The sequence below is a fragment of the Psammomys obesus genome, unplaced genomic scaffold (genome assembly GCF_907164565.1).
Source record: "Psammomys obesus unplaced genomic scaffold, mPsaObe1.curated_primary_1811, whole genome shotgun sequence".
In the NCBI taxonomy this organism is placed as follows: Eukaryota; Metazoa; Chordata; class Mammalia; order Rodentia; family Muridae; genus Psammomys; species Psammomys obesus.
The window spans coordinates 42,456,713-42,483,804 of NW_026587216.1; the positions used below are offsets into that span (position 1 = coordinate 42,456,713).

The 27,092-nt window shown below is 35.5% G+C and overlaps 1 protein-coding gene across 3 annotated transcripts in view; it reads left to right on the forward strand.

The window, feature by feature from the left end:
* Triqk (triple QxxK/R motif containing) overlaps positions 1 to 24,779 on the forward strand; it is a 62,482-nt gene extending 37,703 nt beyond the window's left edge. For 2 of the 3 annotated variants that reach the window (XM_055603476.1, XM_055603475.1), the window contains 3 exons: positions 499 to 580; positions 18,807 to 18,892; positions 24,394 to 24,779. In XM_055603476.1, coding sequence (XP_055459451.1) covers positions 520 to 580; positions 18,807 to 18,892; positions 24,394 to 24,507 — 261 coding nt within the window. In that variant the 5' untranslated portion in view covers positions 499 to 519 and the 3' untranslated portion in view covers positions 24,508 to 24,779. The remainder of the gene's footprint in view (positions 1 to 498; positions 581 to 18,806; positions 18,893 to 24,393) is intronic. The other variant, XM_055603474.1, reaches the window with a different exon arrangement.
* The last annotated feature ends 2,313 nt before the right edge of the window (positions 24,780 to 27,092 follow it).

A 27,092-nucleotide genomic window follows, 5' to 3' on the forward strand; every position in this document is an offset into this window, starting at 1 on the left:
GAGGATTAACTAAGGCAGCACAGACTGCAAAGGTGAGAATAATAACACGCAGTAATACTTTCTGCTGCCGCGTTACAGGGACAGAGCAGAGCCTAAACCCATCCACCTTGGATACATTTGTGAGGCATTTTAAAACAAAATTCACACTCACTTTAATCACAGCTGACATACTTTAATCTTTTCATTTTAAGGTAACACAGGGTGTAACTGCAAAGAAAATTGCCATTTACAGACACTATCCTCTAATATCCTTGTTTAATTGGTCTTAGTTCTTGATGAAATTAATGTGATCTACAATCAATGAATAATGGTTTTATCACCAGTGATCATATAGCTGAAGATTTATTTGAGGAGTGTTGCTTTCTTTGTAAATATCTAGTTGAATTTAAGTCAGCAGCATATCAACCCACTTCTTTAAAAATCATTTTAAGGACCTCTTTGAGAGTTTTCAGATATATGTTTTAAATGTTTCATTGTAATTGTTTTCTTTCTTTTTAGCAGGCGTTTTGAAGATCAAAGATGGGTAGAAAAGACTCTTCCACTACGAAACTTCCTGTTGATCAGTACAGAAAACAAATTGGTAAGGAATGAGCTTCTAAAAATGGAAATAAAGAAAAGGACTGTTATGTATTTTGATTGGGAATACATTTTCTGTAATATATATATACACAACTTTCAGAAAAATATGAATAAATAAATAAGTGCCTTAAAGGATTTCAGAAGCAAAAGCATATCTAACCATACTTGCTGGCAAAGAACATACTTCATATATTTGCTTTTACTAGTGCTTTTGTGATTTTATCTATTGTATAAAAATGAAATATTATTATTTTTAGGAATAGTTGCTGTTTTACAACATTTTATGTACTATCATGTAATAAGTTATTTTTTTAATCTAAAATTTTAATTTTATTGCCTCATGATGGCAGTGATTTATATTTTCAGAATACTTTATTAAAATATGCTGAATAAAATACAAATTCCATTTCACATCTCGAACTAAACTTAGAAAGAAGAAAAGAAATTTTCCAGGAGTCCTTGTTAAGTGGAGACTTAACAGGGGACAGGATTTGGGGATTAAGATCCCATGCATATCCTCAGATACTAGAATAGAGCCCCTTGGAAAGATGGCCATCTAGAGAGAGAATAGCACCAACAGAACAGGAAGCAGCCTGCTCCAAATGCAGGCAGGCTTCCTGTCTAAATGGACATGAATTGTTTGCCTATAGAATACTCATGCACTATGTAAAACAGAAGGAAAACCCTGAGATTTTTTTAGAAATTGTAGCCTGGGGACATATTTTTTTTTTAGCCAACTATTTTTTTTATTCTTTATTAATTACACTTTATTCACTTTGTATCCCTCCTGTGGTTCCCTCTCTCCTCCCATCCCAATCCCTCCCTTCCTCCACCCTCTGCATGCATGCTCCTCCCCAAGTCTACTGATAGGGGAGGTCTTCTTTTCCTTCCTTCTGATCCTAGTCAATTAGGTCTCATCAGGAGTGGCTGCATTGTCTTCTTCAGTGGCCTGGTAATGATGCTTCCCCCTCAGGGGGAGGTAATTAAAGAGAAGGCCAATCAATTCATGTCAGATCTGGAGAGGACAGGAACTCCACAAGGAGAGCAACAGAACCAAAAAATCTGAGCAGAGGGGTCTTTCCTGAGATTGATACTCCAACTAAGGACTATGCATGGAGATAACCTAAGACCCCTGCACAGAGCTAGCCCACGGAATAGGGACACATTTTTTTAAAAAGAGTAATAAAGTAGACATCAGAAGCTAAACAACAACTTCCCCTTCTCAACATACCACTGTCTTCCACTTTTCTCTACCTTTACCCATGATTTCTTAAACAAAAAATAATTAATTAATAAAATCTTATTTGTAATTGAAGAATAAAAAATTTCAATTGAATTCAGATAAATAAGTAAAATAACTGTTACAAGATAATATACATTTATTTTATAATATTCCCAAAGTATGCAATCTAAAAATTAAAAATACAAAAAAATAATAAGCTAAAAAAAAAACAAAAATAAGAATTCATAGGCCAGCCAACATCAAACTAAATAGAGAGAAACGTAAATTTATCCCACTGAAATCAGGGACAAGGCAAGGCTGCCAACTCTCTCCATGTCTTTTCTACATAGTACTTGAAGTCCTAGCTAGAGCAATTAAAAAAACTAAAGGATTGGGGAGGACCTCCTCCCCTTTCATCTGACCCTGTTTTATCAGGTATCTCCAGGTCCTCCCCAATCAGTGGACTTGGAAAGGGGCAGGGAGGAGATAAGATAAGGGAAGGAGGGAGGAGCGGGATACACCTGGGATACAGAATTAATAAAAAAATTAAATTAAATTAAAAAAAAACTAACGGAGATTAAGGGAGTACACATTTGGAAGGAAGAAGTCAAAGTATCACTATTCGCAGATGATGTGATAGTATACGTGAGTGACCCCAAAAATTCTACCAGAAAACTCCTTCAGCTGATAAATTTTGTATTCAGCAAAGTGGCTGGATACAAAATGAATTCAAAACAACAGTAACAACAACAACCCAGTAGTCCTCCTGTATACAAAAGACAAAAGGACTGAGAAAGAAATTAGAGAAATAATACTCTTTACAATAGCCACTAATAACATAAGTGTGACTCTAACCAAGCACATGAAAGACCTGTATGAAAAAAACTTCAAGCCTCTCCAAGGTTTTCCATATATCCCCCCTTGCTCTATTTAAAATTCCTGGCATCTTTTTCCCCATTATTGTTATATATGTATTACTTCTTAATTTGGTTGACTCAAGTTATCAGATCAGGCTGTAGACAGACCAAGTTAACTTCTTTGACAGAAAGCAAATTGATAGCCTCTATCTTATTTCAGGTAGATTATTTGTTGGTGAACTTCATGGTTTGGGCCTCCACTTTTCACATTTCCCTCCCATTCTGGTCTTCTGAGCCATCCCCCAAGAATTGTCAGTTAAGCTCTACTACCATAGTGGCTTAACAGATCTGCTCACTGCAGATCCAAAGTCTTTCACTTCCTTTCCACAAAGTGGTTCCAAAGGACCCCAAAACAAATGATGAGGTGCCTCATAGGCATAACCCCTCTCCTGGTACCAATTTTCTGTTAGCTCCTCTCATCATCATAGTGACAAAGTACCTGACAAAAGCAGCTTAAGGAACGAAGGATTTATTTCGAGTCACCATTAAAAGGGCATAGTCCCCCACATAGGGAAGGCATTTTGGTAGGCTGTGGAGTAGCTGGTCACATTACACCCATAGTCAGGAAACAGAGAGAAATGAATATTGTTTAATTCAGCCACAGACGCCAGCCAGTGGCACTTGGCCACACAGTTCATTGTAGGTATCTTCTCTTCAGTTAAACCTTGTGGAAACATCTTCACAGACACACCCAGATGAATGTTTTCATAGTAATTTCAAATTTAGATAAATTGACAATTTAAATTAACCACAACAGCTGGAATTAATACAGTTTGGCCAATGTAAATGGTATTTTGAATGTAGTATCAAATTTAGCCTTCTACTCATTTGCAGATTATTTTAGAAACTCTGATAAATATGAGGTAATTTTCATTTTGTGACATCTTTTGTTCAGCTTTGGAATATAAGTTAAACTGGCTTAACATGAAACGTTCTGTCTACTATATTCTTTTCTAAGTGTCTGGTAGAATTCATCTCTACAGGCATCTGGTACTGGGATGCTTATAGTCAGAAAATTTCTGATTACTGATTCAGTATCTTTATTTGTTATTTGTCTCTTTAGGTTTTCTATTTATATTTGATTCCTTCTTGGTACTACAAGTTAAAAATGTTTCTAGGAATATATCCATGTTTATATAAATATTACCATTTCTTCTAGTTATTCAGTTTGTTGGCATATAATTATCCATAATAGCCTGTTATGTTCATGTTTGAATTTATTTTCTTGAATTTCTCCTCCCTCTTCTCTTCATTTTGGTTTTTGTTTACTCTCCTTAGTTTGAAAAATCCCTGCTTACTTTTGTTGATCTTTTTCCTATTGCAATTTAGTTTATATTTTATGAGCTTAATATCTAGTATTTATTATTTCATTCTCTCTATTAATATTGCACTTAATTTATTGTTTTTATAGTTCCTGAGCTATTTTGTGTTGCTTAGTTGTGATGATACTTTTGATGCAGGTAGTTTTTTTTTTTTTAGTTTTTATTTATTTATTTAATTTCCAGTAGTTATTACTTTAAACTTCATTCCATACTATGTCATCCATTTTCTGCTGCTTTATCAAAACTAAAATAAACCCAGTAGTGTTTAGAAAATAAAGGTTCAGGAGGCTATGAGCTGGCTGACATGTTGCGTGTGCCTCCTTTTCTGTTTCTTTATATACTATCAGATATTACATGGAAACAGAAAAACCCTAAGTCTCCCCACCCTATGTTTCTTTCCTTACAGTCACCAGATCCACATGAATGTCCCATCCTGATGATCCCATATATCCCTAATTACCTCCAAATAAATATAAGCAACATTCGGGTTGTGAATTATATTTCAGCATGAATTTTGAAAAGGATATTCAAACTGTGGCACCTACTTGTGCTGCATGCAATTAATTTGTCCATTTTCATGTCATAAAATATTTTTTCAGCAGTGATTGGTGGAGAGTTAGTTATTTGCTTTCACATCATATATGTAAATTTTTCCATTTGATTTATGTTATTGATGTGTAATTTCCATTGAATAAAGAAGATATTTTGAGTGACTAGTTTTCTTTCTTAAGTTTGTAAAAATTTGTTTTGTGTTCTAGTATGTTATACATCCTGGACAATGTTAGCATGCCCTCAAAAAATGTGTAATCTGTCACCACAGGATTGAATACTCTACGTTAATCTATGGGTGTAGTATATAAATCTGCTATTGCCATCTTGGTGATCTGTCTATAAAAGAAGCTTCACACTATCAGTATATTATTTTCTTTCATAATCTATTTTTCTATCCTCTGTTTATCAAACTATCTAGCTGTTTAGCTACTTATCATCTACCAAACTATTTTTATCTATATATCTAGCTCACAATACATATATATGCCTATATGTGTATATGTTTATGTATTTTATGTATATACTTTAAATTTAATACATACAAAATGTGCTTCATAAACCATGGGTTCCGAAGTAGATGGAATCATCTAAACTCAGAATAAAAAAGGCTCTGACCTTAACATGACTGCTGTTTGTTTGTCCTCATTCTTTTTCTAAACAATAAAGTTTATGTAGGCGTTGTACTGTATTAGAGACTGTAAGAAACGTAGAGATATTTTGAGGTTTACAGGGTAGGTCTGTACTAACAGCATGTGTAGACACCATCTGAGTCTTCCTGGTTGTGAGCAGCTACCAGTTCTTTCTGGAACCATCCCCTGATCATAGTTTTTATAAAGTTTATTTTTGTCCAGTTTGAACCTGGTCATTCCTGTGCTTGCTCTCTGGCTGGCTCTAGTGCTCTCTCTCTCCAGCTACTGCTGTGTCGGTCTCTGTTTCTGTCTGTCTGTCTGTCTCCCCCTCCTTCCTTCTCTCTGTCCCTACTTTTCCTTCTTCAATATCTTTTGTTTCTGGAATGACACAGTCAATGTATCATTAAATCTAAAATGACTCTCATCTTGAAGGAATTTAATTGTGTCTTTTAAAATTCCGCTCAGCTATTTGTTTCTTTATTGGAGCATTTAATCCATTTACATTTAAAATAATTGTCAATAGAACAGGAATTACTTTTGCCATTTTGTCGTTTTCTATTTTTTTTGTTTTTCCTTCCTTGCTGCTGCTTTGCAATTTGATGATTTTTAATGCTATAAAGTCGTTATCTTTTCTGTATCTACTATTGATGTTTGTTTCTCATTGCCCAGAAGGTTACATGAAACATAATAGTGTTGCTAACGCTGGTAACAACTTAAATTGCACACAAAAGCTGTGAAGAGCGTTTGCTATGCTATCAGGTTTTGATAGACACTTTCTTCTGTGTAGTCAGTCTTGCTAACATCGTCTCTGGCATTAAAAGAATAACTACTACCTCATATGTAGATATAACACTACTTACGCTAATTATGATTTTTCAGATCTATTTTGTATGTTATATATATAGTGAAATGTGACTGTTCAAAAAAAAAGTAAGATGTCCTAAAATGGTGATGTTTCCTATCTTCATAATTTTGTTCCTTAACATTCGAAAGCTAATGTTTATTTTATTATTTCTTTCTTTTATAATGAGTTAGAAAAGTATTTGAAAGGGTTTTTGGTTTGTTTGTATTCTGAGCCATTTTTAAGCAGTATTATTTTAAAGTAGTATTGTTAATTCCCTTTCTAGCTTTTATTTAATTCTAAAGTACAGTTTTCATTATTACCTGAAACTTTAAGATTTTGATTTTTTGTATATGTATTCCTCAAAAGCTTTATTTTTGGACAAACAAATTTAAATTATAACATTAAGGTAAATGAAAGTTCTTTATTTCTCAAGCTTCATTTTATATTTATTTAAATTTAATTTTCTTTACTAGTTTGCATGCTTTTCTACATCTCTGAAATATTTGGACTGCATTCTTTGATTCATAAGTATTTAAAAACTAAAATTTCTTTCTTTCTTTTCTCATTTTTTTAAAATTTATTGTTTTTATTTATTACACTTTATTCACTTTGTATCTCAGGTGTAGCCCACTCCCTCATCCCCTCCCAATCACATCCTCCCTCTTTTCATCCCACACCCCTCCCCTAGTCCACTAATATGAGAGGTCTTCCTCCCCTTGCCTCTCACCCTAGACTATCAGGTCTCATCAGGACTGGCTTCATTTTCTTCCTCTGTGGCCTGGTAAGGCTGCCACCCCTCAGGAGGTGGTGATCAAAGAGCCAGTCACTGAGTTCATGTCAGAGACAGTCCCTGTTCCCCTTACTAGGGTACCCACTTGGATACTGAGCTGCCATGGGCTACATGTGAGCAGGGGTTCTAGATTATCTCCCCCTTGGTTAGAGAATCAGTCTCAAAAGACACATCAAGGTCAAGAATTTTTGGTTCTGTTGCTCTAGGGCAGCTCCTGTCCACTCCAGGTCTTTCTATCTCCCTCTTCTCTCATAAGATTCTCTGCACTCTGCCCAAAGTTTGGTTCTGAACCTCAGCATCAGCTTTGATACCCTGCTGCATAGAGTCTTTCTTTTGGGGGAGTTTTCTTCATTGCCTGCTTTTTCTGTCATATTGAATTAACTAAAATATAATGATTATCAACTTTTTATTATATTGAGTATTCTATTTCTCAATTGTAGTAATTATTTGTTGTAATGGAAGTTTTGGATTTCATAAAAGCTCGGTTATATAAATGTGCCACATTCTTTGTATGCATTCCTCCATGAGGGACAGCTAGGTTGTTTTTAGATTCTGGCTATTACAAATAAAGCTGCTATGAGCATATTTGAGCAAATGTCCTCATTGAATAGTGTGGTATCTTTTGGGTATATGCCTAGGAGTGGTATACCTGGATCTTGAGGTAGTGATAATCCCAACTTTCTGAGAAAGCTTGATTTCCAAAGTGGTTGTACATGTTTGCACACCTACCAGCAATGGAGGAGGATTCACCTTTATCCACATCCTCTCCAGTGTTGTGACTTGAACTTTTTATCTTAGCCATTCTGATGGATGTAAGATGGAATCTCAGAATCGTTTGGATTTGCATTTTCCTGATGACTAAAGGTGTTGAACATTTCTTTTTTTTAATATTTTTTTACTTTAATTTTTATTAATTACACTTTATTCACTTTGCATCCCCCCGTAGCCCCTTCCCTCCTCCCCTCCCAATCATACCCGCCCTCCCATTTCTCCACACATGCCCCTCTCCAAGTCCACTGATAGGTGAGGACTTCCTCTCCTTTCTTCTGATCCTAGTCTATCAGGTCTCATCAGGAGTGGCTGTATTGTCATCTTCTGTGGCCTGGTAAGGCTGCTCCTCCCTTAGGGGGAAGTGATCAAAGAGCAGGCCAATCAGTTCATGTCAGAGACAGTCCCTGCTCTCATTATTAGGGAATCTGCTTGAACACTGAGCTGTCATGGGTTACATCTATGCAGGGGTCTTAGGTTATTTGCATGCATGGTCCTTGGTTGGAGTATCAGTCTCTGGAATGACCCCTGGAAACCTCAGGAAGAGGTTTCCCACTTCTTTCATAAGATTCCCTGCACTCTGCCCAAAGGTTGGCCATAAGTCTCAGCATCTGCATTGATATCCTGCAGGGTAGAGTCTGTCAGAGGCCCTCTGTGGCAGCCTCCTGTCCTGTTCCCTGTTTTCTCCTTCTTCTGATGTCCATCCTCTTTGTCTTTCTGAATGGGGATTGAGCATCTTAGCCAGAGTCCTCCTTCTTGATTAGTTTCTTTAGGTGTACAGATTTTATTATGTTTATCCTATATTATGTGTCTAATATCCACTTATGAGTGAGTATATACTGTGTATGTATTTCTGCCCCTGGGATACCTCACTCAGGATGATCTTTTCCGTTTCCCACCATTTACCTGCAAATTTTATGATGTCCTTGTTTTTTATTGTTGAGTAATATTCCATTGTGTAGATGTACCTTTACTTCTGTATCCATTCCTCAGCTGAGGGGCATCTGGGTTGCTTCCAGCTTGCCAGGCCACATCACTAGGGGTGAGTACTCAAAGAGCAATCACCTGAGTTCATGATAGAGGCAGCCCTTGCTCCCCTTACTCAAAGATGATCCACGTGGAGACTGAGCTGCCAATCAGTGAGCAGGGGGTCGAGGTCCTCTCCATGCATGGTCCTTTGTTTGTGCATCAGTCTCTGCAGGAGCCCCTGGGATAAGATCCTTTAGTTTTGTTGGTCTCCTTGTGAGGTTCCAGTACTCTCCATCTATTCCCACCCCTCTCTTTTTCCATATGACTCCCTGTGCTCTGCCCAAAGTTTGGCCCTGAGTCTCAGTTTCTGCTTTGATCCTCTGTTTGGTGGTGTGTTTCAGAGGACCCTCTATAGTAGACTTTCATCCTGTTTCCTCTCTTCCACTGCTTTTGGTGTCTATCCTATTTGCCATTCTGAATGAGATTTAAGCATCTTCCCTAGGGTCCTCCTTAGTGCTTACCTCCTTTAGGTCTGTAGATGGCAATCCTATATTATACAACCAATATTTGCATATAAGTGATTGTATATCATGTGTTTCTTTCTGTTTCTAGGTTACTTCACTCAGGATTATCTCTTCTAGCTCTATCCATTTGCCTGCATATTTCACAATTTCCTTGTTTTTAATTTGCTGTAGTATTTCATTGTGTAGATGTACAACTATTTCTGTATCCATTCCTCCATTGAGGGACATCTAGGTTGTTTCCAGATTCTGGCTGTTACAAATAAAGCTTCTATGGACATACTTGAGCAAATGTCCTTATTTTAAGTGTTTCTTTGCCATTTGATATTCCTGTGTTGAGAATTCTCTGCTTAGCTCTGTATCCTGTTTTTAAAATGAATTATTTTATTTGTTTGTGTTTAATTTCTTGATTCATTATATATATTAGGCAGTAGCCCTCTGTCAGATCTAGGGTTAGTGAAGATCTTTTCCCAGTCTATAAGCTGTCATTTTGTTCTATTGACAGTGTCCTTTGCTCACAGAAGATTTTCAGTTTCATGAGGTCCCATTTATTGAATGTTGATCTTAGAGCCTGTGCTGTTGGTGTTCTGTTCAGGAAGTTGTCTCCTGTGCCAATGAGTTCAAGGCTCTTCCCCACTTTTTCTTCTAGATTTAATGTGTCTAATTTTATGTTGATGTTTTTGATCGATGTGGACTTTAATTTTGTTTAGGGTGATAAATATGAACCTATTTGCATTTTTCATCATGTAGACATCCAGTTGGAGCAGCACCACTTGTTGAAGATGCTATCTTTTTTCCATTTAATGGTTTTGGTTCCTTTGCCAAAAATTAAGTGTCCATAGGTGTGTGTGTGTGTTTATTTCTGGCTCTTTAATTCAATTCCATTTTATCCACCAATCTGTTTCTATGCCAGTAACATGCAGGGTTTTTGTTTTGTTTTGTTTTGTTTTTGTTTGTTTGTTTGTTTGTTTGTTTTTTATTACTGTTGCTCTATAAGACAGCTTGAGATGATAGATTGAGATACCTACAGAATATCTATTATTGTACAGGATTATTCTAGCTATTCTATTTTTTGTTTCATATGAAATTGAGAATTGTTCTTTCAAGGTATGTAAAAAATTGTGTTGGTATTTTGATGGGAGTCGCATTTAATTATAGATTGCTTTTGGTAGGATGGCCATTTTTACTTTGTCAATCCTACCAATCCATGAGCATGGTGGACCTTTCCATCTTCTGATATCTTTTTCAGTTTCTTTCTTCAGAGACTTGAAGTTTTTTCATAGAAGTTTTTCACTTCCTTGGCTAGAATCACACCAAGATACTTTATGTTTTTGTAGCTATTGTGAAGGGTGTGGTTTTCCTAACTTTTTTCTCAGCTCACTTTTCTTTTGTATACAAGAGGACTACTAATCTTTTAGGGGGGTTAATATTGTATTCAGCTACTTTGCTGAAGGTGTTTATCAGCTGTATGAGTTTCCTGTTAGAATTTTTTTGGGTAGTAAGGAGTTCTACTTACTTGTAGATGTTGAAGAGATGTGGAGGGAGTGGACAGCCTTGCCTTGTCCCTGATTTCAGTGAAATTGATTTAAGTTTCTCTCTGTTTAGTTTGATGTTGGCTATAGGCTTGCTGTATATTGCTTTACTCTGTCTACATACATGCTTTGTATCCTTTATGTCTCCAAGTCTTTAAACGTGAATGGGTATTGGATTTTGTCAAATGTTTTTTCAGCATCTAAGAAGGTGATCATGTGGTGTTTTCTTTTTTTTCTTACAATTTGCTTATATGGTGGATTACGTTGATGGATTTCCATATATTGAACCACCTCTGGATACCTGGGCTGAAGCTTACTTGGTCATGGTGGATGATAGTTTTGAAGTGTTCTTGGATTCGGTTTATGAATATTTTATTGAGTATTTTTCCATCAATGTTCATAAGGAAAAATGTTCTGAAGATTTCTTTTTTGTTGGGTCTTTTTGTGGTGTAAGTATCAAGGTGACTGTGGCCTCATAAAATGAGTTTGGTGATGTTTTTCTGAGAATTGGTATTAGCTCTTCTTTGAAAGTCTGGTAGAATTCTCCACTGAAACCATCTGGCCCTGAGCTTTTCTGGATGGGAGACTTTTAATGAATGCTTCTATTTCCTGTGGGGACATACGAGTATTAAATGTGTTTACCTGATCTTGATTCAACTTTGGTAAGTGGAATCTATCAAGAAAATTGTTCATTTTATTTAGCTTTTCAAATTTTGTGATGTATAGACTTTTGAAGTAAGACCTAATGATTCTTTGGATTTCCTTAGTGTCTGCGGTTATGTCTCCCTTTACATTTCTGATTTTGTTGATTTGGATTGTGTCTCTCTGCCTTTTATTTAGTTTAGCTAAGGGTTTGTCTATCTTGTTGATTTTCTCAAAGATCTAGCTCTTGGTTTCATTGGTGTTTTGAATTGTTTTTTTTTTCCCCCTCATTTATTGATTTCAGTCCTGAGTTTGATTATTTCTAGCTGTCTACCCCTCTTGGGTGTGTCTGCTTCGTTTTGTTCTTTAGGGCTTTCAGGTGTGTTGTTAAGTTGATTATATAAGATGTCTTCAATTTCTTTGTGAAAGCACTTAGTGCTATGATATTTCCTCCTACCACTGCTTTCAATATATCCTGTTATATGCACCTATGTATATGTATATGTGTATATATTTTTAAGTATAACCTGCTCAGTCTGTGTAATGTTACTTGTTTGTATCTTCTCAGAGATGAGCATTGGCTTTGGACAACCAATTGGTGTTTTCTTTTCCTGGAGAAGATTATTTTTCTTTTTCTCAGCACTTCTCAGTTGCCTGCAGTTCTTTGTGAAGGGTTGAGGTCTCCTGGACTTTTCTCTTTCACTTTTGAAAATATCTTGATCTTGTCTTAAATATTTTTAACCTTTGAAACTTGCTAAATGATATAGTTTTGTAACTCTTGTGAAATTTTTGTTTTTGGCCATGCTTAGCCATCTTTTTGTTTTGTTTTGTTTTCTCTTAGTGCTTGCTCATTTATATGGTGTTAGATAATGATACGGTCTTTGAGGTCTATGATTAATATCAATATGTCCCGTCTACCACTGAAAATTATTAGAATCATGTCTATAATGTTATTACACTGAAAACTGGCTTGAGATATCCATGTTTAGGGATTAGTTTACCAGGTTGCTTGGAATAATATAGATGTCTATATAATTTTGAAAAAAAATTGTTTTTCAAATTTTACTATTATAAGAATATTACTTTTATCTTTTAGGAAACATGTGATATCATTTTATTTGACTGACAACAGCTAAAGCTGTATATGCTCACAGATCAATGTTTCTAATTGTTTCTTTTTATGTAGTAATTTCGCCAACTTTGTTCTTTTATTTTTTTACTTTATTTTTCTTTATTAATTACACTTTACTCACTTTGTATCCCCCCCCCCCCGTGGTTCCCTCCCTCCTCCAGTCCCAATCCCTCCCTTCCTCCACCCTCTGCATGCATGCCCCCCCCTCCGCAAGTCCACTGATAGGGGAGGACTTCTTTTCCTTCCTTCTGATCCTAGTCAATTAGGTCTCATCAGGAGTGGCTGCCTTGTCCTCTTCTGTGGCCTGGTAATGCTGCTTCCCCCTCAGGGGGAGGTAATTAAAGAGCAGGCCAATTAGTTCATGTCAGAGACAGTCCCTGTTCCTATCACAATGGAACCCACTTGGATACTGAACTGCCATGGGCTACATCTGTGCAGGGGTCTTAGGTTATCTCCATGCATAGTCCTTGGTTGGAATAGCAGTCTCAGGAAAGCCCCTGTGCTCAGATTTTTTGGTTCTGTTGCTCTCCTTATGGAGTTCCTGTCCTCTCCAGATCATACTGTTTCCCACTTCTTTCCTAAGATTCCCTGCACTCTGCCCAAAGGTTGCCCTAAGTCTCAGTATCTACATTGATAGTCTGCAGGGCAGAACTTTTCAGAGGTCCTCTGTGTCAGGCTTCTGACTTGTTCCCTCTTTTAAACAGCAAAAAATCAAGTAATCTAATTAAAAAATGGGGTACAGAGCTAAACAGAGAATTCTCTGCAGAGGAATATCGAATGGCAGAGAAACACTTAAAGAAATGCTCAACCTCATTAACCATCAGGGAAATGCAAATCAAAACAACCCTAAGATTTCACCTTACACCCAACAGAATGGCTAAGATCAAAAACTCAAGAGACAAGACATGCTGGAGAGGTTGTGGAGAAAGGGGAACCCTCCTCCACTGCTGGTGGGAATGTAAACTTGTACAACCACTCTGGAAAGCAATCTGGCACTTTCTCAGACAACTAGGAATAGCGCTTCCTCAAGATCCAGCTATACCACTCCTAGGCATATATCCAAAAGATTCTCAAGTACACAATAAGGACATTTGCTCAACCATGTTTGTAGCAGCCTTATTTGTAATAGCCAGAAACTGGAAACAGCCCAGATGCCCCTCAGTGGAGGAATGGATGCACAAATATCTACACAATGGAATAATACTCAGCAATAAGAAACAAGAAAATCATGAAATTTGCAGGTAAATGGTGGGATCTGGAAACGATCATCCTGAGTGAGCTATCCCAGCAGCAGAGGGATGCACACGGTATATACTCACTCATATAGACATATAATATAGGATAAACCTACTAAAATCGGTACACCTAAAGAAACTAATCAAGAGGGAGGACTCTTGCTAAAATGCTCAATTCCTACCCAGAAAGGCAAAGAGGCTGACATCAGAAGAAGGAGAAAAGAGCCAACTTTGTTTTTTAAGTATATATTTTCTAATGAATATTTGTAATTTTGTTTACCTTTAAGATATTAAAATGCAAATTGTTTACTGACATAGCCAATAGAATTTCCTATAGATACCCTGAGAAAGACTATTGAGTTTTGGTTTTGTAGTGAAATAAATCTCTTCAGTTACATGGAATATGTAATACAATAAAAATTATTATATGGCAGGTCATATGTCAGTTTGGAAATTCTGTAACAGATTTTTTTACTCTTATATTTACTTCTGGTAGTATGAAAAAAGATAACAAAATATCTTTGACTTTTGAATAAGGGAGGGATTTGAATCAATTGAAAATTAGTCTAAAATGTTGAAGGTTTGGCATGCTGCAAATAACTCATCTACCAATAATTCATCTGAGTAATTAAATTTAGATTGCAAATTTTTCTTTTCAAATATTTTGACTGTTATCTCTCTTCTTTTGTATTGTATCTTAATTGGTGTGGTCTGTATAAATGGACAATAAATTATATATCTTTGTTATAAAGATCAGACAGTGAATAGAACTTGGTATTCATCCCAGACAGAATTATGATTGAATGTATTTGAAAGATTAAAGCACCGAATTTACTTTTTTTCTAATTAAAGGCAATTAAAGATTTGCAGACACAAATAAAAGACAATAAATGGAGGAATAAGTGTAGGAGCAAGTCCATTTGCAGGTGAAAGGATGTGCCTGTGAAGCAGAACCAGCTGTATTTTCATCGCAAGAATAACAGTTTAGGAAGCTTTTCTGCATGTGCTTGTTTGATAGCATAATGTAGTCCTAAGCAGCTTATGCAGTATTCAGAAAAGACAGAGCATTAATGTGTAAAGCAGTGAAAGCAGAGGGAGAGCTGTGCTGCCACATGATGATAGTGAATAGGGCCACGTGAAGTCGAGAGAAAACCAGTAGCTGTGAAAAGATGACCACTTACAAAACAGTAACCAGATATTCACATGATAATGAGCCCGCGCTCCAGCCCCAACACAAATACAGCCTTTTCCTGGCCAAGGGTAAAGAAATGAATAGGGCAGATGCAAAGACAGTTTTTGCTTGTTTTGACTGAACTAGTGAAAATTCCTGCCTAAAGCCATGTAATATTAAAAGCATATACTACTTGAAATATGAAGTAATTGTTTACACATAGAGTTTATATTGATTTAGAACATATATAAATTACTGTATCCTTTTTTAGAAAAAAGTGATATGAGGAATTATCATAGATAACTAGTATAGCATTAAAATGAATAATTTTTACTAAAAATATTTTATGTCTGTTTTCAGTACGTGTGTTGTATTTATTTAGATATTTGTTTCTTTTATGGGAATGTTTTTGTTTTTAAACCTATTTTAATGTTACTAAGTATATGAAATGAATTTTCAATAATAATTTATTTTTTTTATAATTTCATACTATTTGTTTTGATATTTACCCTAAATTCTCTCAGATCCTCACTTTCTACCTAACCAAATTCCAGTCTTCTTCTGTATCCATTATTTCTTCTTCTCTGTACATTGACCAGTAGAGAATATTTATGTTAATTTCCATCTACTGCAAATAGAAGCCTCTCTGATGAGGCTTGATGTATGGATCAACTGATGTATGGGTATAACAATAAGCCATTGAGAATTGTTTTAATTTTATGTCCATTTAGCAGAATAATAGTATTGGCTTTGCCCCGCATACTTATCACTTATTTAACCAGGTTCTTGGCTCCATTAGCAGTGGCAGATATGGTTTCTATTTACTGTAGCTGGTATTAGCTCCTTTCAGAAAGTTACTGGTGACTCCCATAGTATTTATGCCACTGTTGCATCACGGGCAGGTTTTTAAACATAAATAACAAAATTATGTCATTTGTGTAAAAAAGAATGGAGCTGAAGATTATTTTTTTAAACAAAATAAGTATGAATTAGACAAAGATCATGTTTTCTCCTACGTACAGAATCTAGATTAATCGAAGTACACACATAACATACATGTACACACACACACATATATGTACAGTCACATGTTTGTTTGTTTTTAAAGAGTATCATAGGAGCACACAAGATAGCTCAGCGAGAAAGACTGCCTAACAATCTATCATAAGAAAGATTGCCCAACAAGCCTAGCAACTTCAGTTTGATTCCCAGGGATCAACATAGAATAAGAAAACTGAGTCCAGAAAACTATCCTTTGACTACCACCCATGGGCTGTCACAATCAATAAAGAAAGGAAAGCTTTTTAAAGATTATCAGGATTATATTGGAGGAATGAAGTATAAAACACTTGATAAGAAATAGGATTGAGAAGAAAATTATTATAGAATTATTATTGAATATATAGAAATAATGCAGACAGTATGCTAAAATGCTTGTCTTATGTTGAAAAAATTGACAAAGGATCTTTGGAAGGAAGAATTTATTTTTCCTCATGGTTTCAAATGTTGTAGTCTATAGTCTTCTTATTCAAAGCCTATGACAACAGGAGCATGCAGTAGAGGCTCACTCATCTGCTAGCTGACAGAAATCAGACAAAAGACAAGCTCTAGGGACCAAGTCTAACTTTGGAAAGCTTGCCTCCAGTGACCTGCCTTCTCCGGGTATATGCAACTTCTTCGTATTCATCACCTCCCACAATAACACAATCAGCTGAGACCTGAGCCTTCAGTATGATTACTATTCACACTAGAACAGAGCAGATGACTGAAGTGCCAGATAGGCTTTTTCCACAAATATGATAAATATGTTTGTTATATATTTATTTATGCATTATATATGTATATATATATATATATATATATATATATATATATATATATATATATATATATTAGGAAAACTGGTGCTAAAACAGTATTATCATTTTATTGTTTCCTATATACAATTTAAGCAACTGTCTGGGACATACTCTGGACATTTATTTATTGTTACAGGTGCTTGGAGATTGACTCCAGGGCCTTGTGCATGCTGAACACATATGTGCATGTTAAATCACTCTGCCGCATTATCCACCCCTATTGCATTAGTGACAGATTCAAAATCTAATGCAAATTTAAAACTTTACATATAAAAGTCTAGATTATCAGATAGACATTGGAAGAGCATGAAAACATGGAACAAGACAGGAGCCTACCCACAGAGGTCCTCTGAAAGATTCTACCCATTAAGGTATCAAAGCAGATGCTGAGACCTATAGCCAAACTATGGTCAGAGTACAGGGAATCTTATGAAAGAAGGGGGAGATAGAAATACCTGGAGGGGACAGGTTCTCTTACTCCACAAGGTGAGTAAGAGAACCAAAAAATCTGGGCCCAGGGGTGTTTTCTGAGACTGATGTTCCAACCAAAGACCATGCATGGAGATAACTTAGAACCCCTGCACAGACGTTGCCCATGGCAGCTCAGTGTCCAAGTGGGTTCCCTAGTAAAGGTAAGAGTGTCCGGTCTGTGAAATGAACTCTGTGGCTGGCTCTTTGATCACCTTCCTCTGAGTGGGGAGCAGCCTTTCCAGGCCACAGAGGAAGACAATGCCAATAGTCCTGATGAGACCTGATAGGCTAGGGTCAGATGGAAGCATCATTAAACTTCATCAACAAATATTCCTTATTAAATTTCTACTGTAAGATGACAGTTACTTGCTGCAGCAGTGTGAAACCACACAGTGTTGCTTTAAGAGCCAACACACAGCTCTGTAGCCAGAGAAACGCTTGTACTTGGGTAATGAACTCCACTGTGGCACTTCTCCGTCATTACTGCCCATTTACCTCACTTCCCTGCCACTTCTACTTCTAAAAATCTATATGGAAGTTTAAAGGTACTTTTGAATCATTAGCAGACACATTAAGAAGCAGATTTATTTCACATTAAATTTTTATGATATACTTTAGTTTAGATCAAATGCTTTCAGATTTATTTCAGTGTGAGGAAGATGTGGAAATTGAAAGTGAGACATTGTATCATTTAGATAAGGGAAATGTGTGGATAAGCTCTGGAAACTGACTTCGGAGAGGACAGGGATGAGGCGAGAATAAGAAGGTAGAGTGAAGATGTGACATACTCTGTATTGTTACGTTACCTTTTGCTCAGAATAATGGGTTATAGTTTTGTAGTTAGGACCACTCCCACTTCTTTCCTTTAAGAGTATTTTTTAAAACATGTATTTCTTTTCTTGACAACCCTTTTGTTGTGAAATCTACTTTTTTTTTTTTTTTTTTGAGACTGAGCAATGCTTCTTATGTAGCTTGTCAGTGGGGTCACCAGATGGTATCCCAAAAACCAAAAATTTTATGACACTAACTCAATGTTGCTTGTTTCTTGGCTGTGAAATGTGGTAAAGAAGATTGAGTGTCATATCTAAATGTCAGTATTCTCTGCATTACTTAGTCATGTCTGTTCTGTCCTCTGGTGAAAGGAATGAAAGTTATTTTGTTTTAATGAATTTAGGGAACTGAAAGTCAATTGTTTATAGATTCCTCTTTTAGTCTCAGAGAAAAACGAAGAAATATTTATTAATTTAATGTAGCCACAGTATGTTAAATTTGTCAGAAGATATTTTTTAATTGCTAAATCAAAGTTAGCTTTACAAAATATGATAGTATAATTGCATATATTAATTTATTAGTGGCTCTATTTCAAAAGATACACTTACTATGAATATCTTATTCTCTAAAAAAAAGAAGGTATTATTTTGTTTTGACATTCTTTGCACATGAAATTAAGATTTCTGTCAGAATCTTCTTCCAAAAAGAGTTAAAAAGACATATTGATTTGAAGTGATGTTTATGCTAATCTCAACTGGGAATGGCCACGTAGTTCTGTCTATGTTTTACTTTATGTGTACATTTTTGACATTTCATAGATGACTGTGAATTTTGAATTATATATAAATATAACTCATTTTCTGAAACTGTTTCTTTCTAGGTAAACAGGATTATAAAAAAACCAAACCTATTTTAAGAGCAACCAAATTAAAGGCAGAAGCAAAGAAAACAGCAATAGGCATAAAGGTATACTTCAATTTGATAAATTATAATTTGCTGTGTGTATGCCAGTTCATTTTACACAACTGAATCATATTAGTATTGAATTCTGAACATCTTAATCTGGATAGATATCAATAAAAGAACAAAAGTGAAGGTTTTTGTAAATTATTTATTGGAAAACATGCTTACTATCTTGAAAATTTGAGGACTCTTAAAAAGAATATATAATTAAAGTATGTAGTATATATAGGACATAGAAAATGTTATTCCTAAGGTTATTGCTCTAGCTGTTATAACTATTACTCAAACATTTCAGTCATTTATGTGGGATTAGTTAGATTCTTGGACTTTCAGTAAATTTCACTACCTAGTTGTTTACATTATTATTGTAAAATTACTGTCTTTTTATTGTCTCTAGTACTCTGTGTAATGAAATGCTAATGACATTTTCAAACTTGTCCTTTTGGCTAACCACTGTTTATCTGCTTATATGAGATAAGTGCAACTGAGAACGATGTCAACAGATTATTCGTTCACTGTGCTAGCACACTAATAAAAAACAAAATGATTTCATCACTGTTCTCATTAAATGTTTACCAAGAATTGAGAATGAAGTAAACGAGCTAGAAAAATCCTTTTGGAACATATAGTACCAAATGTGTAAAGTAAAAATGACCAATACAAATATTTTGTTTAAATATTAAATTGTTAAAAGAAGATTTGGGTTTTCATCTGGCAGATAAAAAAATCAATTTTTCTAAGTTATAGCTTATAACAAATGCCAAGGTATTACCAGCAAGCTGTAACAGCTGTTCAACTGCCAGATGATATATTTGGTTATCTTCCAGAACTTGCTATTATGATCATGAAACACTGCCTTCCTTTTGCTTCTGATTGCTGATAAGCTCTACTGTGTGATGTGCTGTTTTCACAACACAGTCTTCTCAGTTGGTGTTGTGTGGTAGGGTTAATGTAAAAAAAATTTTTTTTTTATAAAAGAGGTATTTGTTTTTCCTTTTTTCAAATACACATGAAATTGCATTTGTGTGTAAACGACCTTCTATTGTACGAGCTTTTAAAATGCCATGCTTAACATTTATTTTCTGTTTTGTCTCATGGTGATTGACTCTTAGAGTAGGAACAATTTCAACATTGTCCCCCAAGGAAACAGTTAGTATTTGGTTTTATGTTTCATAACATACTAGATTTTTTTAAGGAAATATCAGTGTAACAAAATATATTGCTACCATAGTTTAATGATTAGTTGTATATTAAGATTTGTGAAATAATGCAGCCATTTATATATTTATACACTACATTTTTATGCACACCCCTTATTTAATTTGCTGTTACACTTTTGTTTTGGTTTGCTTAGAGGAAATACCTGTGCTCGGATTATGTTAAAGTCTAATGCACAATGCTGTTAGCTAATATCTGCTTTAAAAACTATGATGAATTACTTTTTCTTAGCTTTGTTTGTCCATACATAAACTATGTACTGAAAAGTATCTAGTATAGATCTACTTTAATAACCTAACCTATCATTCTGAGTGGTAAGCCTGGAGACTCAGACTTTAACCATTATTTTCTTCGCATATAAATGTGTGTGCAGAGGCCATTACTGTATGAAACTTTAAAAATCAGAGCCATGAAGTTGTCGTGTGTTTCGGACCTAGAATGCTAATTAGCCTGTCCTGTCAGACTTTGACTGCCTTGTCATTTTGGCATAGGATTTTAAATAACAGAGTTTCTTTCAGCAATTGTCTTTTAATGCTTTTTAATTTCCCTAGTGAGTGATTTTATCCATATTGATAATGTCAGAGAAGCAACTGAGGACTAATGAACACCAAGTATGCTCGACTCTTCTCTAGTTGATACAGGGTGACCATAATGTCATATTATGTCACTACTGCTTAGAGTGAGTCATAGTTAGATTCTTCAAATAACATAAATTAATAGAAAATGGGAACAGGCACACAGATGAGAAAAAACAACAGTGACATCAAAATGGAGCTTGCATCGAAAGGCCTGAGCTCAATTCCCTTTTGGCTCTCACTGTTAGCATGAGGGATCTGAGTAAATCTACGGATCTCTATTTGTATTTGGAAATTGTGTCTTTCACCTCAGAGGTGTCAGCAGAAAAGGAACATGAAGGATATAGCATTGAACTTAACACATCAAGTGCACCTGTGACTATTAAGTAGGTAGGGAAAACCCAAAATTAGCTGTGTCCAGTCTGTGTAAATAGGATTTTCTGTGAATATTTGTCAGGGCTATCCTTACTTCAACTGTCCTTGTATCTTGTAGCCATTATGGTACAAAGTGCTCTTGAATTTGCTGTGGCGTTAGTATTCTGGATATTTGTGAAATTCTTGAAGCCATAACAAACGTTTAATATGCTAACTATCAAAGCATATAGGTATAACTTGATGCAGTATGTTTTAGAGATCACTGTAGCTATTACAAGCACAGTGAGCTTTGAGATGGGAAGCATTGGAAAGTAGGGCATTTACCCTGCAAGCCTTCTGGTGTCTTGCTGTAAATGTACAACTAAGTGATAGAAAATGTTTTGGAGGAATTATGGTTTCAGCTTAATATGTGAATATATCATCTTAAGTAGAATGAATTTCTAATTTAGAAGCCACTCTTATTTCTTATGTTTTCTAAGTATGAATCAGAATTATAATTTAAGACATAAAAAGGTTGTGAGTGGCACTGACAGGTATTTCCTCATCTAGCTTTTATATTTGTTGCTTTTCAAATAGAATATTAATTTTCCATAATTAAAATTTGTTATTAATTTTCTTTTATAAACATAAAGATTTATACACTATATTCTGATTATGGTTTCCCTCCCTCAATTACTCTGAGATCCTCCCCCTTTCCTCTCTCACCTAAATCTACATCCTTTCACTAGAAACCAAACGGGCATCTAAAGAATAATAATAAAATAAAATAATGCAAAACCAAACAAACTGGAACAGGACAAAACAAACAAGCAGAAGGAAAAGAGCCAAGAATAAAGCACAAGAAACACATATAGACAGACACACATTTGTATATTTTCACCATTCTTATAGAATGCCAGTGCCTGTGTTTCCCAACTTGTAAAAGGAAACAAATCTTCATTTGCTCATTTTAAAGGTTTATTAGAAAAACATAGTCATCACAAAGGAATAAGGAGAGAACATTTAGCTTCTTTGCATAAATAAAATATTCAGTTTCACACAGATCCAGCCAGCACCCCTTTGGGATGAGCAGCTTGAAACATTGTTTGTTCTTTTTGGTTTAAATCTGAACAGTGGCCAAATCTTGGAAAGGAAGTCATGCCTACAGGTGTCTAAGGTTCCGGTCACAGCCTTCCACATCCTGCAAGGCATGAAACTCACTCTCCATAGTGTTTGCCTCAACCGAAGTGCCTTTTGAAGAAAACTGTTTATGACGTCACCCACAATGCTTTTTAAGTCATCTGCTCTGCATGTTATATACTGACTAGACAACACTGAAGTATCGGATGCTCTATGCATAAGCTAAAATACACTACCGCTTTTCAATTTTGTATCATACCCCTTACCTGGTATTGTTTCAGGGAAAAGCAATTCATTTACATTTGTATGAATATATTTAACATTTCATATGAATGTATGATATTTGATCCTAGCAAATATTTGTTCTTGGTACTTTCTCCTTTAAACATTCTTCTTAATATCTCTGAATACTGTGAACTCATTTAGTAAAGGAACGGTCACTGTCTTCAGGACAGTGAATGGGAAAGAAGCGCTTGAGGTTGATTGCCAGTAAGATGAGAAGTGGGGCCTTGACTGGAGAGTAAATACTTCACTCTTTCGCTGAGCTGACATAAGTGATGGCTACTGTTGATGGCTGTGCTGCGCATTCTACACAGCAGCTGAGCTGGTGGTTGTCTCACTTGTTTATTATACCCTCTTAAAATTAGTAGCCATTTAACCAGATGGGCCAGGGAGCACAGCTGTGGATATGAGAAAATAAATGAAACCTGTCTGATGCTGCCATGCCCTTTTGAGATGCCGAAGTGTCTTAGCTATAACAAAGAAAATTTCACTTTCACTTTACATTGCACTGGTATATATTTTATTTTTATGTATTATTATCATTAATTACAATTTATTCAGTTTTTATCCTGGCTGTGTGACATATTTTAAAAATAAAGTCCTACAGAAAATTTGTTGACACAGGTTTCTACCCTTACTTTCTATTAATGTTGATTTTCATAGTTTGGATATTTAAATGAATGTAACCAAGGAACTGAAAATCTATACATAATGTCTGTTTGTGTTTTCAACATTCACCTGAAAATTCATTATACAGCAAATTCATTTTAATGTTTTTTTTTAAGTTTATTAGGTCGCACATATTGAATTATTCATTTTACATTCATACAAACTGTAAAGTAAATTCGTATAAATGTAAATGAATTGCTACCCATGAAACAATGCCAGGTAAGGGCTGTGATACAAAAGTGAAAATCACTATGGTATTTGATAGCCATTTGGATCATGAACTGGACTCAGTTTTTTTTTCTGTGCAGTAAAATAACACGTTAATATTGAGAAAGTTACTTAACAGAACACACACTGATATTTTTGAAGGAAAATGTAGTTTTATTGTATATTAAATTTAATATTATTTAATACAAATGATTAATATAATCTTCATCAAAATGCCAAAGGTAGTATAGTAAGTTAAAGAGTTTAGCGTTCTAAAAAGTAGAATGTGTAATCAGGTACGCTGACACAAACCTGCAATCCCAGAACCCCACTGGAGTCTAAAGTGGGGAGAGCAGGATCCAGAGGCCTAGCCATTTAACAAGTTAGAGGCCAACTTGTCTCAGATAGTAATAATACTACTAGTAGAGGAGTTCGGATGGGAGAAAACAGAAAACAGAAACAAAGCTTAATAACAATTAGTAAAATAGAAGAAAAAGCCATGAATTTGAAGAAGAGCAGGGAGGGGTATTTGGAAGGATGGAAGTAGGAAAGTGAAGAGAGACATCTTAAAATTCTAATGTAATCTCAAAAAAATTAGTGTGAGTTGTTATGTTTGTATAGAATCTGTTTTTTGGAATCAGTTACCATGGACATTTCTTATCATAGAAAACAGAATGATAATTTTTAAAATATATTCTGGTAAATTCCAAAACTGTTAAATAATATAATTCTTTAAAAAACAGTTACATGTACACAAAGAGACCAAATAGAATATATAAACACAAATTACATTGACTGCACATAAAATTTTGATAACAAAATAAAAATATATATTAAAGCAATACATTTAAATTTACATTTTAATTTTAACACCAGAAAAATCTTAATAGAAATTTCTCACAACTTGTGTATTTGCTGTTGTGCTACATATTGTTTATTAAAAATATATTACTCATTAATAATTATTGCGTTGACATTATTTGTCCTACATAGTGTTTTTGTATCTGGTGAAGCAAGCCTGTCTTCATAAGCTCAAACCTCCCGTTTTCTCTTTTTCAGGAGGTTGCCCTGGTGCTTGCAGCTCTCCTGGCCCTCCTCCTCGCCTTCTATGCTTTCTTTTATCTACGACTATCCACGAACATTGACTCTTATCTGGACCCAAATGAAGATTAGCTGAGCAGTAATCAACAAAGGAAGAGAAAGAATTCTGATGAGAACATCTTTAGGGACAAAACTTTGCCAATTTCCAAAACTAGAACATGTTGAATATTTTCTTCTTGGTACAGTCAGTTTGCAGCAATATCTTTGTGTCTAGTGGCATAGGGTATCAGAAAAAGACCTTCCCCAAAAATCTAGACTCATGTATGCTGCTTGATACTGGATAAATCTTCCTGCTCTGGCACATACCCCATTCGTGGCACAGTTACTAACACATTTTTCACAAGTCTTCCCAATTGACATGGATAACTCCATCGGTTACAAATCACTAAACCTATTTTATCCTAAGTATATTATGAGAAGAACTATATATCGTCATTTGCAGAAGAATACTCAAAATCAGAACTAGAACCGAGAAAGAACAGAAAAGTCATGGGAAATTTTCATTTTCCCGAGAGGTGTGCTTCTGTTCCAGACATATTGCATGTCATTAGGGAGACTGCACATACACCGCAGTAGTCTTTTCCTTCCCTGCCAACTGTCACTGCTCATGTGCTGCTTCACAGACAGCACCTGGATGGCAGAAGCTCAAAGAGTCACATATGTCCCTAAAGTAGAGTTCCTTCTCTCTTGGGCTGCCCAAACTGGTGTAAGTAGAAAGTTCAGTTGATCTTGGCTTTAATTAACTTATTACTCCATTAATAGAAAGTTGGAATCCTATATTAATTATGTTGTTCTGCTTGCCTGCAGTACCAACTTGCCCCTCTTGTTAGGGAGCTGGGTAACAATCTGCTTCTTCTTTTTTTTTTTTTTTTTTTTTTTTTTTACTAAATATTTTATTTATATAGTGTGGGACTGATTTTTTTTCTTATTCTTTTTTTTTTTATTAATTACACTTTATTCATTTTGTATCCCCCCATAAGCCCCTCCCTCCTCCCCTCCCGATCCCACCCTCCCTCCCCTTTCTGCATGCATGCCACTCCCCAAGTCCACTGATAGGGGAGGTTCTCCTCTTCTTTCTGATCTTAGTCTATCAGTTCTCATCAAAAGTGGCTGCATTGTCCTCTACTGTGGCATGGTAAGGCTGCTCCCCCCTCAGGGGTAAGTGATCAACAAGCAGGCCAATCAGATTATGTCAGAGGCAGTCCCTCTTCCCATTACTATGTAACCCACTTGGACACTGAACTGCCATGGGCTACACCTGTGCAGGGGTTCCAGGTCATCTCCACGAATAGTCCTTGGTTGGGGTATGGGTCTCTGGGAAGTTCCCTGTGCTCAAATTATCTTGTTCTGTTGCTCTCCTTGTGGAGTTCCCGTCCCCTCCAGCTCTTACTATTTTCCACTTCTTACATAGAATTCCATTCACTCTGCCCATCAGTTGGCCATCAGGCTCAGCATCTGCTTTGACGGTCTATACTGCAGAAGCTTTCAGAGGCCCTCTGTGGCAGGTTTCAAGGTTGTTTCCTGTTTTCTTCTGGCTTTCAGAGGCCCTTTGTAGCAGGTTCCGAGGAACAATCTACTTCTTAATTGTGAAGTGTTTTTACCCTGCAGAATTAGCAGGAGTGTTCGTACACAGAATGATTTTATTGGGTTGTCTCTTGAATCTGAGCATTACAAAGGCTTTTTAAAATTACAGTTTGTTTCTTTAATTAATTACTACTCTGTAGAGAAAAATAAAAATAGAAAATATGTCACCTGTTACTTTTATATGTACCTTTCTGTAATTTTTTTCTATGTCTTTATGTTGTAGTGTAATGACTATTCAATATTTTATTGGCAATTGGAATTTTAACAAAATAGTAGAGTACATGAACACATAAAGCTTAAAAGTTTTATATATATATATATATATATATATATATATATATATATATATATATTTCCAAAGAATAGCTCCTATGTAATATAAAGATGCATAGAAAATTGCTATTTCAAGATATGTACGGAGTTTTAGGGTGTACATTCACTTCATGAAAAATAAATACAATTCTTAGGTCATTTCCACAGTAGCCAAGAGAGAGACGCTCTAATAAAGACTCTAGGAGTAGATCTCGTATAGCTTATAGCATGGTTTCTATAAGAACAGATATTTTTTGGTACTTCTGCAAAAAAAATTTCAGGATGTCAGTGTAGCATTTGTTCTGTAGAATTTTTTTAAGTAGCATAATTTATATCATCAGTGTGAAACAGCCAAAGGTTCCAATAGCCTCACAGATTATTTATGCCAAACATCTAAGGGCAAAATTTAGCCAGTGTTGTTGCTGGATTCTTCCTTTTGAACTCACAGTCTCAAGAGACAGAGCAAGAGTTCTCGTATACTCACCACAGAGGACCCATCCAAGTGGCATTTTTAGGAAAGGTTGCAGCATTTTATGCCATGTGGTATGTCTGTTCGCGAAGTGGGAGGCAAGGGAATATCCAAGCTGGCATTTTGGATTTGATGGGCCTTTTACTTTCATGAGTGACATGCCACATGTCAAGAAATACTGCTTTCTTCCAGTCTCATCACATTTACGTGAGCAATTCTCATTTACTTATTTCCCTCCCATATGGTGTTAAAAAACAGTCACATCCAATAAAGCTTATTTCTGGTTTCAGTG